The sequence below is a fragment of the Anarhichas minor genome, unplaced genomic scaffold (assembly GCF_050575085.1).
Source record: "Anarhichas minor isolate MPS153535 unplaced genomic scaffold, ASM5057508v1 ptg000046l, whole genome shotgun sequence".
Lineage (NCBI taxonomy): Eukaryota > Metazoa > Chordata > Actinopteri > Perciformes > Anarhichadidae > Anarhichas > Anarhichas minor.
This window is the reverse complement of record NW_027466492.1, coordinates 195,198-208,348: the sequence shown is the minus strand read 5'-3', so window position 1 is coordinate 208,348 and position 13,151 is coordinate 195,198. Positions and strand designations below refer to the sequence as shown.

At 41.5% G+C, this 13,151-nt stretch overlaps 1 protein-coding gene across 1 annotated transcript in view; it reads right to left on the bottom strand.

The window, feature by feature from the left end:
- Positions 1 to 1,958: 1,958 nt before the first annotated feature.
- prx (periaxin) overlaps positions 1,959 to 13,151 on the bottom strand; it is a 45,584-nt gene continuing 34,391 nt past the window's right edge. Inside the window, exons 11-24 of the mRNA XM_076112054.1 lie at positions 12,671 to 12,874; positions 12,065 to 12,370; positions 11,261 to 11,362; positions 10,958 to 11,059; positions 10,556 to 10,657; positions 10,253 to 10,354; positions 9,851 to 9,952; positions 9,044 to 9,247; positions 8,741 to 8,842; positions 7,511 to 8,440; positions 6,602 to 6,805; positions 6,305 to 6,490; positions 4,508 to 6,106; positions 1,959 to 2,245 (exon numbers count right to left, since the gene is read on the bottom strand). Coding sequence (XP_075968169.1) covers positions 1,959 to 2,245; positions 4,508 to 6,106; positions 6,305 to 6,490; positions 6,602 to 6,805; positions 7,511 to 8,440; positions 8,741 to 8,842; positions 9,044 to 9,247; positions 9,851 to 9,952; positions 10,253 to 10,354; positions 10,556 to 10,657; positions 10,958 to 11,059; positions 11,261 to 11,362; positions 12,065 to 12,370; positions 12,671 to 12,874 — 4,532 coding nt within the window. The remainder of the gene's footprint in view (positions 2,246 to 4,507; positions 6,107 to 6,304; positions 6,491 to 6,601; positions 6,806 to 7,510; positions 8,441 to 8,740; positions 8,843 to 9,043; positions 9,248 to 9,850; positions 9,953 to 10,252; positions 10,355 to 10,555; positions 10,658 to 10,957; positions 11,060 to 11,260; positions 11,363 to 12,064; positions 12,371 to 12,670; positions 12,875 to 13,151) is intronic.

Sequence of the window (13,151 nt, the reverse complement as noted above, 5' to 3'; positions counted from 1 at the left end):
TAACATCTTCAACAACATTCTCTCCAATGCAGCTTTGACAAAAACACTTGGCACTGAAACCCTAAAAATCTAAAAGAAATTCGAAGACTTGATTAAACCAGAAAGGTAAAAATCTCAATACACATAGATACTACTCAGTGCGTGTTACCTTGACATGTCACTACTCTCGTCCCGGCTTTTAAAAAAATCTATCATCTGTTTGTCATCACGAAATACAGGCATGGTGTTGAAAGTTGTTAATGAACAAAAGTGTGGGAGGCAATTTGTCCGGATTAGTGCATTTTATCACACAATTTCATTCCATCTACCAACCAAGTAAAGTAAGCAAAGTCAAGTGTTCATTCTTAAATGCTTTACATCCACATGAAAAGTAGATCCTTATTTTGAATAATCAGATGGTTGTATGCTGTGAAACTGTAAATGGCTATGAGCAGTGTATACAATCAGTATTTTAAAACAATGAGTTTTTATCAAATGCCGGAAACATAACAATAGCTGTTTTTTCTCTCAAGTGGTAGTTACTGAATTTGAGAATGAAACTTAAAAAAAGAGATGCTTTTTGAAAAAAAAATGGGTAGAGGGCCATAATAAAATGCTTTCATTAATCTGACATTTTAACATTCAACGTTAGTGTGTAATATATTCAATAATATGCATAAAAAAATAAACAGAAGAATGTCAGATTATTAAAGACATTTTAATCAAAAGGGACAAGTGCCTTGGTCCTCTTGCTATGACCACCTTGCTTCAGTCTTTAGAGGACATATTTTGTTACGTGCAAGCTTCTGTAAAACATCAAGGATCACCATTCCTTAGCCAGTCTGTCATTGTAGCCTGACAGTAACATCCTTTTTAGAGGGTTATTTTTTTTATTAATGTCAAGAGAAAAAGGTTTACAGCTTTTAAAACTCTTCTCACCGATTGTGTTAAAGTGCCCAACAGCACTTCTAAATCCCCAAATTCCCTCCCAGTCCGTTGTCGATGTTTTGAAACTCAAAACAGTTCACAGAGTTTCAAAACATCAGCATCAGTCAGGAGGTGTATCTCGGAGCTAAAAACCTCTATCATAAAATATACAGTATAGTGGCTTCTTTTTCTGGCAGTGTAAAGTAAAAACATCGATATAGCATATAAAAAAAAAACTAGCAGCAGGGTGGCCTACAGTAAATGATCGAGAGCAACCTGTAACCAGAAGGTCACAGATTTGATCCCCACAGCAGAAAAAGAGTCCTGAGTGTCCTGCCCACTCACTGTGACTATCTCTGGGTAACAGCACCAGCTAAATGCTTAAAATACAAAACTATATGGCAGCAAAGGAGAACAGCCCATAATCTCAAAAAGCTCACACCTTTCCTCCAAGACATATAAAATAGGATAAAAAAAAATATGATTTCTACTCCCGACTGGTGAATATGAAAATAGTTACATTTCCGATCAAAGGGACACTGCTTCAAAAAAGCAATGACATAGTTGTATTTACATTGATATTACTCTGGCCTGTTCTGTAATGGTTAAAATTGAATTATTTTGAAATAATCGTTGTGAAATCCATGATGCTGATGTGAGTAAAAGACTCATTCCAGCGCATTTCGAACACACAAACAACAATAAATAATCAAGCAATGTGACATGTTTACATTCAGAGTGAAAACTTTCAAACCAAATAAAGTCTGATAAATAATTAGGACTAAACTCAAAGAACAGGAACAAAAAAATGTCACATTTAAAATGCAAAAAGCAAGCATATATAACTCTGTTGCTAATAATGACAATATTGCTGATTGATGAAATGTCATTGTTTTTCATCACATTCATAGCTCACCTATTAAAATATAAAATAAAGACTTTTACTTAATCGAGGTTTGCCACATTGCAGGCTTTAGCATACAAGAACACTGCAACCTTACCAAAGAAAAACAAAAACATCACAAGACATTTAAGATATCATTACAGCATCCTCAGAAGTTGAAGTCCGACACCTGGTGAGTTGTTGTCGTGGTTGCAGAAGATTCACCTGCTTGCGTTTCAGTGGTAACTGTGTGCCGGGTGATTCTGGTGGTCTTGGTTACCATGGTAAGAGTTCCCTCCTCGGTGGAGGAGACTTGGTGCTCTTTGGACATTTCCTGGGTGGTTAAGTCGAGCCCTGAGGTGTGGAGGCAGAAAGACCCCAAGACGTCGACCTCACCTGCCACCTCACCCTTCCGCTGGGCCTGAGGAGAACCCTCTGGGGTTATTTGGAGGAAGCCTTGAGGTGGATGAAACAAGCAGAGGTAAGTAGAAGAAAGAAAGCAAGGAGAAGAGCGGGGGATAGGTGAAGAAATCAGGAAGGAAAATAAACTTAGTCTTATGTAGCAGAGACAGAGCAGAAGATGATATATTAATTATTTATAGAATAAACACAAGCAAAACAAATCACAGGCAAGAGGACAAATAAGCACTACATTATACATATGTATGATGCATAATGCAGTGCATATTGTATTAACTTCTATGATAATATAGTAAAATAATGATGCCAGTATCAAGTATAATAGATATCTGCAATTATTCAGTCTCTGGTTCAATACTGCACTTTAAAGTTCAGGGAAAAAGACAAGTAAGACAAACAAAGTGGCCCAAATCAATGCAACAAAGGCTAAGATATACAGTCTTTAATGTGAGCCCTAGACTTCCAATAATGCAACTGGACAGCAGGTGATTAAAGCGCAACTTCACCCCCAGGTCTAAGCCTATTTAGCCGAATTTAACTTAATATACATACTCTTGTTACAGCGTAGTAAAGCCCATTACTATCGCAGATAAAGAGTCATTCCGTCATCATGAGACACTGATTCACCAGATTTTGTAATGTGCTGATAACTTAATTTCCAGTACACAGAAAGGAGAACACAGGCTTGTGATGTGCTGTGATTGTAATGCTACACAGTGGCTACGGAAAAACAAAAAAAGATAGATGCTGTGGGGAGAGGCGAAGAGGGGGGTCTGATTAAAGGGCCTTAACATTCTTTCATTTTATGACGTACATTATTCCCAAACAGTCGACTCTTATCTCAGAATTGGCCTTGCAAGATTAGGGCTGACTTAAAAGCAGTAGATGGCGTTTTAAATCATTTTCCACTATGATTTTTTAAAAATTTGGTAAGAAATGTCCATATTAACATCATCATTTATGTGTTTCATCACATCTACAGTCCTATCATTTAGTTCATGGCTTAAATGCGCAGTTACTCTTTAAGTGTTGAAAGAAAAACTGAATGAATCGTACAAAAAGGGTAGTCTATACTGTATACTCCTCAATACATAACTTTTCAAAATATTCTTTGTAAGCAAGTAATCAAGTCTCAAGACTCCTTTTTAACCACTACCTGATAAAACATGTTTGACTTTAAAACCTCATCCTGCGGGCCGTCAGAGTGTTAACGGCATATTTGTGTTATGTACACAACTGCTCTGTAACGATGAGTATTAATGTGATATCTCATTAGAAAGCTACGGTTCTTGTAATTCGATTTATGCAAACCATTTCAAGATACAATAACAACAGCAGGTACAGTTAACGTCTCTGTCAAACAAGCACTCCAAAAATAGCCGATAAAATATCGCTGTGACTCACCGATTATGATTCATAACGTGCCCCTTGTGCATGCTAGTCCAGCAAAAACGGTCTTGCTAGGTGGCTAAGGGTCCACTCGATCGAATCCAGTAAAAGATTTAGTCCAAAACACATTAGTACGTCCATAAAGACCCAAGGGGGGCTGTTGCATCATTTCAAATTAGCCAGCAGATATGATAACTCGCGATCATATTTCGGGCATAATTTCACTTTTCATGTAAACAGAGCGAAGATTTTCACCGCAAAATGGAGCCTGCATTCCGCCGGTTAGATTGACACCTCATTTGACCCAATAGGAGCTTCTATAGCCCGGTCACAGTCTGGAACAGCCAACGAGAGTCCGCTTTGAAAGACAATGCCCGCCTCTCTTCTTTGGGTAAAGCTCGAGCCAATCGCAACAGATTTTTTACGCTGCTGCACTCTTAGTAAACCATGTGTAAAATATTAATTTTCTGTCATATTGTTATCAAATTATAACTTATACCAGGTGTCATGACTGCATGCTGTCATAGGACTGCCTTTTCAGGCCTGTAAGTCCCAGCCATAGATAACTGCTGCCATCTGTTGGCCAAAACAAATCTAGGCGGACATAAAATCCTTCTCTTTCTGTGTGCTGAAAACGCCATAGCTCAATGCTAGTAGCACTTACAGTGATTCTGACTGATTGTGAAGAAACTTCAGAGTGTTGCCGTTCAATAGAGACTAAAACCATACATGTACTCCCAATGGTTCAATAAGAGCTGTCAGTTTACTTTGGGTACGCGGTTGATAGGCGTTTTAGGCAAATTTGAGAGGAGTGAGAAGAGGTTTTAACAGCATCAACCTTTTGTAAAAGTCCATGTCTAATTTTTCAAATGTTTTGTCATATCAGTTTGTAGTTTCCATTATTCTTACCTGTGGAGTGTGGCTTCAGGGTAAACTTAGGGACCTTGAACCAGGGGGAAGACTCTCTTTCTTCAGACTCCCTGCTTTGACTCTCGACCTCACTCCAAGCCTTGACCTTTGCTGAGCTGAACTCCATGGTAAACCTAGCCGGGGACTCTGAGCTGTCCCTGTCCAGCATATCTGTTCTGGCATGAGATGATACCACATCCTTCGAGAGCTCCTCACCACAACCAGCAAAGGCCATCTTGCCTGATGTTACTTTAAGTCCTTTAGTGTCTTCCATTTCTCCCGGCGACGAATCCTTTTCCAGTTTCACACTCATTTCTGTGTCCTCCCCCACTGCAGCCATCTTACCATATGGAGAAGTTAACTCCACCTTTGGAAGTTTGATTTTGCCACTGAATGTCCCTTTATTGTCCTTAGAGCCCTTGTGAGGACTTGCATCTTTTTCACCATTGAGACTTGAACTTGAACCTTCGCCCTTTAGACTGACATCAAACGACCCTGATTTGCCAGGAGAAAATGATACGGCTGATTTATCTTTGGACTTGTCAAAACTCGGCTTCATTTTGATTTTGGGCATCTTCACTTTGACGTCCTCTTTTTCAGCCTCAACTGTTGTCTTCTCTTCTAGATGGCCTGTGCATGCAGTGGGCCCATCTGCCTGTGAAGGATTTACTAAGACAAAGACAGCTTTTTTTACTTTGGGCAATTTCGGGCCCTCATACTGGATTTCTTGCCCATATATATTCATTCTTCCCTCAGGAGAGGAGATGGAGGGTAATGGAACACCAAATTTAGGGATTTTGATTTTCTTGCCCTTTTCTGTTTTGTCCTCATCTTCATCTTGTGATGTACCTATATCAAACTCTATGTCTGGAATCCTGGGAACTTTCATTTCTGCTTTGGATGACAAGGGGCCACTCTCTCCTTCTGTTCCTAAGTCAGCTGAACCGTGTTTAGTTTTCAGACTAACACCTGGTAATGTAACCTCTGGCACTGGTATGTTAATTCGATCTTTGTTCTCTTTATGTCCGTTGTGGGTTTCAACTTCAACTTCATACTCAAATCTTTCTTTACCCTTGCATCTGTGTTTGACCTGACCACCTAACTCCTCATCACCACACGTTTTGCAAATTTTCGCTTCTGCTGTTACATCTCTGCCAGTTTTCTTTTTTGGCATTCCAATCCTGAATTTTGTTCCTTTGACTTTTGGCCCCTTTACTTTGCTGCTGGTTCCTGCTGTGTTGAGATCCAAGTCAGGTAGTTCAACTTTTTTCCTGTCCTTTTTGCCCTCTCCTCTATGAAGTCCTATATCAAGCTCCAGGTCTCCTTTTGGAACTTTGATATCTATTGTTGGCATCTTGAGTTTCAGACCTTTGTGCTCTCCATCTACATGCAGATCAGCTTCCCCATGTGCCCCTGTGTCTTGTTTAGGTATACTTTGTGTCAAATCAATGTCCAGATCTGGTGATGTGACTTGTGGCACTTTTATTTTCCCTCTTGCCTCAATGGTTGGTAAGTTGATCTCTGCTTCACCTGATTTACTCTTCTGCAGTGATATACTTCCCTTTGGAAGTTTAACATGTGGACCTTTGAACTTTCCTCCTGTGACATCCATTTCTATAGCAGGTGCTTCAATATCTTTACTTTTACCTTTAGGTAGTGAAATATCAACTTTTGGCATCTTGATATATGGCAATTTGATTGTTCCTTCCTCTGCCTCCATTTTCTCTTCTGGTATATCAATATTTGCTTTTCCTTTAGGGATAGACATGTCGACATTAGGTATCTTGAACTGTCCACCATCTGCCTTAATCTCTACCTCTGGACCTTTGATTGAAGGTTTTCCTTTAGGAAGAGATATGTCCACTTTTGGCATCTTGAACTTTCCTCCTTCATCCTTCAGTTCAACTTTGGGGACTTCAGGTTTTCCTTTTGGCAATGAAATGTCTACTGAGGGCATTGTCATCTGTGGCATTTTAGATATGACTCCCTCCATTTCAAACTTTGCTCCTTTAGTTTTGCCACATTTTCCTTTGGGTAGACAGATGTCAACATCTGGCATTTTTATGTGAGGCATTTTTAAGTTTCCTCCTGCACCTCCCTCTATTTCAAGATCTGGACCCTCAAGTTTTCCTGTTGGCAGAGAGATGTCAAAATCTGGCATTTTCCAATGAGGCATTTTGAACTTTCCCCCAGTACCTCCCTCCATTTCAAAATCTGGACCTTCAATCTTTCCTTTTGGCAAAGAGATGTCCACATCTGGCATTTTCATTTGAGGCATTTCAAATTTTCCACCGGTACCTCCCTCTATTTCGACATCTGGACCTTCAATCTTTCCTTTGGGCAGAGAGATGTCGATGTTGGGCATTTTCATGTGAGGCATTTTGAATTTCCCTCCGGTACCTCCCTTCATTTCAACATCTGGACCTTCGATCTTTCCTTTGGGAAGTGAAATATCAACAGAGGACATGTTGAGATGTGGCATACTGAATTTTCCACCTTCTCCTTTGATCTCCATTTCTGGACCTTCAATCTTTCCTTTGGGCAGAGAGATGTCAACGTTGGGCATTTTCATGTCAGGCATTTTGAATTTCCCTCCAGTACCTCCCTCCATTTCAACATCTGGACCTTCGATCTTTCCTTTGGGAAGTGAAATATCAACAGAAGGCATGTTGAGATGGGGCATCTTGAACTTTCCACCTTCTCCTTTGATCTCCATTTCTGGAACTTCGATCTTTCCTTTGGGTAGAGAGATGTCGATGTTGGGCATTTTCATGTGAGGCATTTTGAATTTCCCTCCGGTACCTCCATCCAATTCAACATCTGGACCTTCGATCTTTCCTTTGGGAAGTGAAATATCAAAAGAAGGCATGCTGAGATGGGGCATCTTGAATTTTCCACCTTCTCCTTTGATCTCCATTTCTGGACCTTCGATCTTTCCTTTGGGAAGAGAGATGTCGATGTTGGGCATTTTCATGTGAGGCATTTTGAATTTCCCTCCAGTACCTCCCTCCATTTCAACATCTGGACCTTCGATCTTTCCTTTGGGAAGTGAAATATCAACAGAAGGCATGCTGAGATGGGGCATCTTGAACTTTCCACCTTCTCCTTTGATCTCCATTTCTGGACCTTCAATCTTTCCTTTGGGAAGAGAGATGTCGATGTTGGGCATTTTCATGTGAGGCATTTTGAATTTCCCTCCGGTACCTCCCTCCAATTCAACATCTGGACCTTCAATCTTTCCTTTGGGAAGTGAAATATCAAAAGAAGGCATGCTGAGATGGGGCATCTTGAATTTTCCACCTTCTCCTTTGATCTCCATTTCTGGACCTTCAATCTTTCCTTTGGGAAGAGAGATGTCGATGTTGGGCATTTTCATATGAGGCATTTTGAATTTCCCTCCAGTACCTCCCTCCATTTCAACATCTGGACCTTCGAACTTTCCTTTGGGTAGAGAGATGTCGATGTTGGGCATTTTCATATGAGGCATTTTGAATTTCCCTCCAGTACCTCCCTCCATTTCAACATCTGGACCTTCGATCTTTCCTTTGGGAAGTGAAATATCAACAGAAGGCATGTTGAGATGGGGCATCTTGAATTTCCCACCTTCTCCTTTGATCTCCATTTCTGGACCTTCAATCTTTCCTTTGGGTAGAGAGATGTCGATGTTGGGCATTTTCATGTGAGGCATTTTGAATTTCCCTCTGGTACCTCCCTCCAATTCAACATCTGGACCTTCGATCTTTCCTTTGGGAAGTGAAATATCAACAGAAGGCATGTTGAAATGTGGCATACTGAATTTTCCACCTTCTCCTTTTATCCCTATTTCTGGACCTTCAATCTTTCCTTTGGGAAGAGAGACATCGATGTTGGGCATTTTCATGTGAGGCATTTTGAATTTCCCTCCAGTACCTCCCTCCATTTCAACATCTGGACCTTCGATCTTTCCTTTGGGAAGTGAAATATCCACAGAAGGCATGTTGAGATGGGGCATCTTGAATTTTCCACCTTCTCCTTTGATCTCCATTTCTGGACCTTCGATCTTTCCTTTGGGTAGAGAGATGTCGATGTTGGGCATTTTCATGTGAGGCATTTTGAATTTCCCTCCGGTACCTCCCTCCAATTCAACATCTGAACCTTCGAGCTTTCCTTTGGGAAGGGAAATATCAATAGAAGGCATGTTGAAATGTGGCACACTGAATTTTCCACCTTCTCCTTTGATCCCTATTTCTGGACCTTCAATCTTTCCTTTGGGAAGAGAGACGTCGATGTTGGGCATTTTCATGTGAGGCATTTTGAATTTCCCTCCAGTACCTCCCTCCATTTCAACATCTGGACCTTGGATCTTTCTTTTCGGCACTGAGATATCGATGTCGGGCATTTTCATGTGAGGCATTTTGAATTTCCCTCCAGTACCTCCCTCCATTTCAACATCTGGACCTTCGAGCTTTCCTTTGGGAAGTGAAATATCCACAGAAGGCATGTTGAGATGGGGCATCTTGAATTTTCCACCTTCTCCTTTGATCTCCATTTCTGGACCTTCAATCTTTCCTTTGGGCAGAGAGATGTCGATGTTGGGCATTTTCATGTGAGGCATTTTGAATTTCCCTCCAGTACCTCCCTCCATTTCAACATCTGGACCTTCGATCTTTCCTTTGGGTAGAGAGATGTCGATGTTGGGCATTTTCATGTGAGGCATTTTGAATTTCCCTCCGGTACCTCCCTCCAATTCAACATCTGGACCTTCGAGCTTTCCTTTGGGAAGTGAAATATCAACAGAAGGCATGCTGAGATGGGGCATCTTAAATTTTCCACCTTCTCCTTTGATCTCCATTTCTGGACCTTCGATCGTTCCTTTGGGTAGAGAGATGTCGATGTTGGGCATTTTCATATGAGGCATTTTGAATTTCCCTCCGTTACCTCCCTCCAATTCAACATCTGGACCTTCGATCTTTCCTTTGGGAAGTGAAAAATCAATAGAAGGCATGTTGAAATGTGGCATCTTGAATTTTCCACCTTCTCCTTTGATCTCCATTTCTGGACCTTCCATCTTTCCTTTGGGCAGAGAGATGTCGATGTTGGGCATTTTCATGTGAGGCATTTTGAATTTCCCTCCAGTACCTCCCTCCATTTCAACATCTGGACCTTGGATCTTTCCTTTCGGCACTGAGATATTGATGTCGGGCATTTTCATGTGAGGCATTTTGAATTTCCCTCCGGTACCTCCCTCCAATTCAACATCTGAACCTTCGAGTTTTCCTTTGGGAAGGGAAATATCAATAGAAGGCATGTTGAAATGTGGCATACTGAATTTTCCACCTTCTCCTTTGATCCCTATTTCTGGACCTTCAATCTTTCCTTTGGGAAGAGAGACGTCGATGTTGGGCATTTTCATGTGAGGCATTTTGAATTTCCCTCCAGTACCTCCCTCCATTTCAACATCTGGACCTTCGAGCTTTCCTTTGGGAAGTGAAATATCAACAGAAGGCATGCTGAGATGGGGCATCTTAAATTTTCCACCTTCTCCTTTGATCTCCATTTCTGGACCTTCGATCGTTCCTTTGGGTAGAGAGATGTCGATGTTGGGCATTTTCATATGAGGCATTTTGAATTTCCCTCCGTTACCTCCCTCCAATTCAACATCTGGACCTTCGATCTTTCCTTTGGGAAGTGAAAAATCAATAGAAGGCATGTTGAAATGTGGCATCTTGAATTTTCCACCTTCTCCTTTGATCTCCATTTCTGGACCTTCCATCTTTCCTTTGGGCAGAGAGATGTCGATGTTGGGCATTTTCATGTGAGGCATTTTGAATTTCCCTCCAGTACCTCCCTCCATTTCAACATCTGGACCTTGGATCTTTCCTTTCGGCACTGAGATATTGATGTCGGGCATTTTCATGTGAGGCATTTTGAATTTCCCTCCGGTACCTCCCTCCAATTCAACATCTGAACCTTCGAGTTTTCCTTTGGGAAGGGAAATATCAATAGAAGGCATGTTGAAATGTGGCATACTGAATTTTCCACCTTCTCCTTTGATCCCTATTTCTGGACCTTCAATCTTTCCTTTGGGAAGAGAGACGTCGATGTTGGGCATTTTCATGTGAGGCATTTTGAATTTCCCTCCAGTACCTCCCTCCATTTCAACATCTGGACCTTCGAGCTTTCCTTTGGGAAGTGAAATATCAACAGAAGGCATGCTGAGATGGGGCATCTTAAATTTTCCACCTTCTCCTTTGATCTCCATTTCTGGACCTTCGATCGTTCCTTTGGGTAGAGAGATGTCGATGTTGGGCATTTTCATATGAGGCATTTTGAATTTCCCTCCGTTACCTCCCTCCAATTCAACATCTGGACCTTCGATCTTTCCTTTGGGAAGTGAAAAATCAATAGAAGGCATGTTGAAATGTGGCATCTTGAATTTTCCACCTTCTCCTTTGATCTCCATTTCTGGACCTTCCATCTTTCCTTTGGGCAGAGAGATGTCGATGTTGGGCATTTTCATGTGAGGCATTTTGAATTTCCCTCCAGTACCTCCCTCCATTTCAACATCTGGACCTTGGATCTTTCCTTTCGGCACTGAGATATTGATGTCGGGCATTTTCATGTGAGGCATTTTGAATTTCCCTCCGGTACCTCCCTCCAATTCAACATCTGAACCTTCGAGTTTTCCTTTGGGAAGGGAAATATCAATAGAAGGCATGTTGAAATGTGGCATACTGAATTTTCCACCTTCTCCTTTGATCCCTATTTCTGGACCTTCAATCTTTCCTTTGGGAAGAGAGACGTCGATGTTGGGCATTTTCATGTGAGGCATTTTGAATTTCCCTCCAGTACCTCCCTCCATTTCAACATCTGGACCTTCGAGCTTTCCTTTGGGAAGTGAAATATCAACAGAAGGCATGCTGAGATGGGGCATCTTAAATTTTCCACCTTCTCCTTTGATCTCCATTTCTGGACCTTCGATCGTTCCTTTGGGTAGAGAGATGTCGATGTTGGGCATTTTCATATGAGGCATTTTGAATTTCCCTCCGTTACCTCCCTCCAATTCAACATCTGGACCTTCGATCTTTCCTTTGGGAAGTGAAAAATCAATAGAAGGCATGTTGAAATGTGGCATCTTGAATTTTCCACCTTCTCCTTTGATCTCCATTTCTGGACCTTCAATCTTTCCTTTGGGTAGAGAGATGTCGATGTTGGGCATTTTCATATGAGGCATTTTGAATTTCCCTCCGTTACCTCCCTCCAATTCAACATCTGGACCTTCGATCTTTCCTTTGGGAAGTGAAATATCCACAGAAGGCATGTTGAGATGGGGCATCTTGAATTTTCCACCTTCTCCTTTGATCTCCATTTCTGGACCTTCGATCTTTCCTTTGGGTAGAGAGATGTCGATGTTGGGCATTTTCATGTGAGGCATTTTGAATTTCCCTCCGGTACCTCCCTCCAATTCAACATCTGAACCTTCGAGCTTTCCTTTGGGAAGGGAAATATCAATAGAAGGCATGTTGAAATGTGGCATACTGAATTTTCCACCTTCTCCTTTGATCCCTATTTCTGGACCTTCAATCTTTCCTTTGGGAAGAGAGACGTCGATGTTGGGCATTTTCATGTGAGGCATTTTGAATTTCCCTCCAGTACCTCCCTCCATTTCAACATCTGGACCTTGGATCTTTCTTTTCGGCACTGAGATATCGATGTCGGGCATTTTCATGTGAGGCATTTTGAATTTCCCTCCAGTACCTCCCTCCATTTCAACATCTGGACCTTCGATCTTTCCTTTGGGTAGAGAGATGTCGATGTTGGGCATTTTCATGTGAGGCATTTTGAATTTCCCTCCGGTACCTCCCTCCAATTCAACATCTGGACCTTCGAGCTTTCCTTTGGGAAGTGAAATATCAACAGAAGGCATGCTGAGATGGGGCATCTTAAATTTTCCACCTTCTCCTTTGATCTCCATTTCTGGACCTTCGATCTTTCCTTTGGGTAGAGAGATGTCGATGTTGGGCATTTTCATATGAGGCATTTTGAATTTCCCTCCGTTACCTCCCTCCAATTCAACATCTGGACCTTCGATCTTTCCTTTGGGAAGTGAAAAATCAATAGAAGGCATGTTGAAATGTGGCATCTTGAATTTTCCACCTTCTCCTTTGATCTCCATTTCTGGACCTTCCATCTTTCCTTTGGGCAGAGAGATGTCGATGTTGGGCATTTTCATGTGAGGCATTTTGAATTTCCCTCCAGTACCTCCCTCCATTTCAACATCTGGACCTTGGATCTTTCCTTTCGGCACTGAGATATTGATGTCGGGCATTTTCATGTGAGGCATTTTGAATTTCCCTCCAGTACCTCCCTCCATTTCAACATCTGGACCTTCGAGCTTTCCTTTGGGAAGTGAAATATCCACAGAAGGCATGTTGAGATGGGGCATCTTGAATTTTCCACCTTCTCCTTTGATTTCCATTTCTGGACCTTCAATCTTTCCTTTGGGCAGAGAGATGTCGATGTTGGCCATTTTCATGTGAGGCATTTTGAATTTCCCTCCAGTACCTCCCTCCATTTCAACATCTGGACCTTCGAGCTTTCCTTTGGGAAGTGAAATATCAACAGAAGGCATGTTGAAATGTGGCATCTTGAATTTTCCACCTTC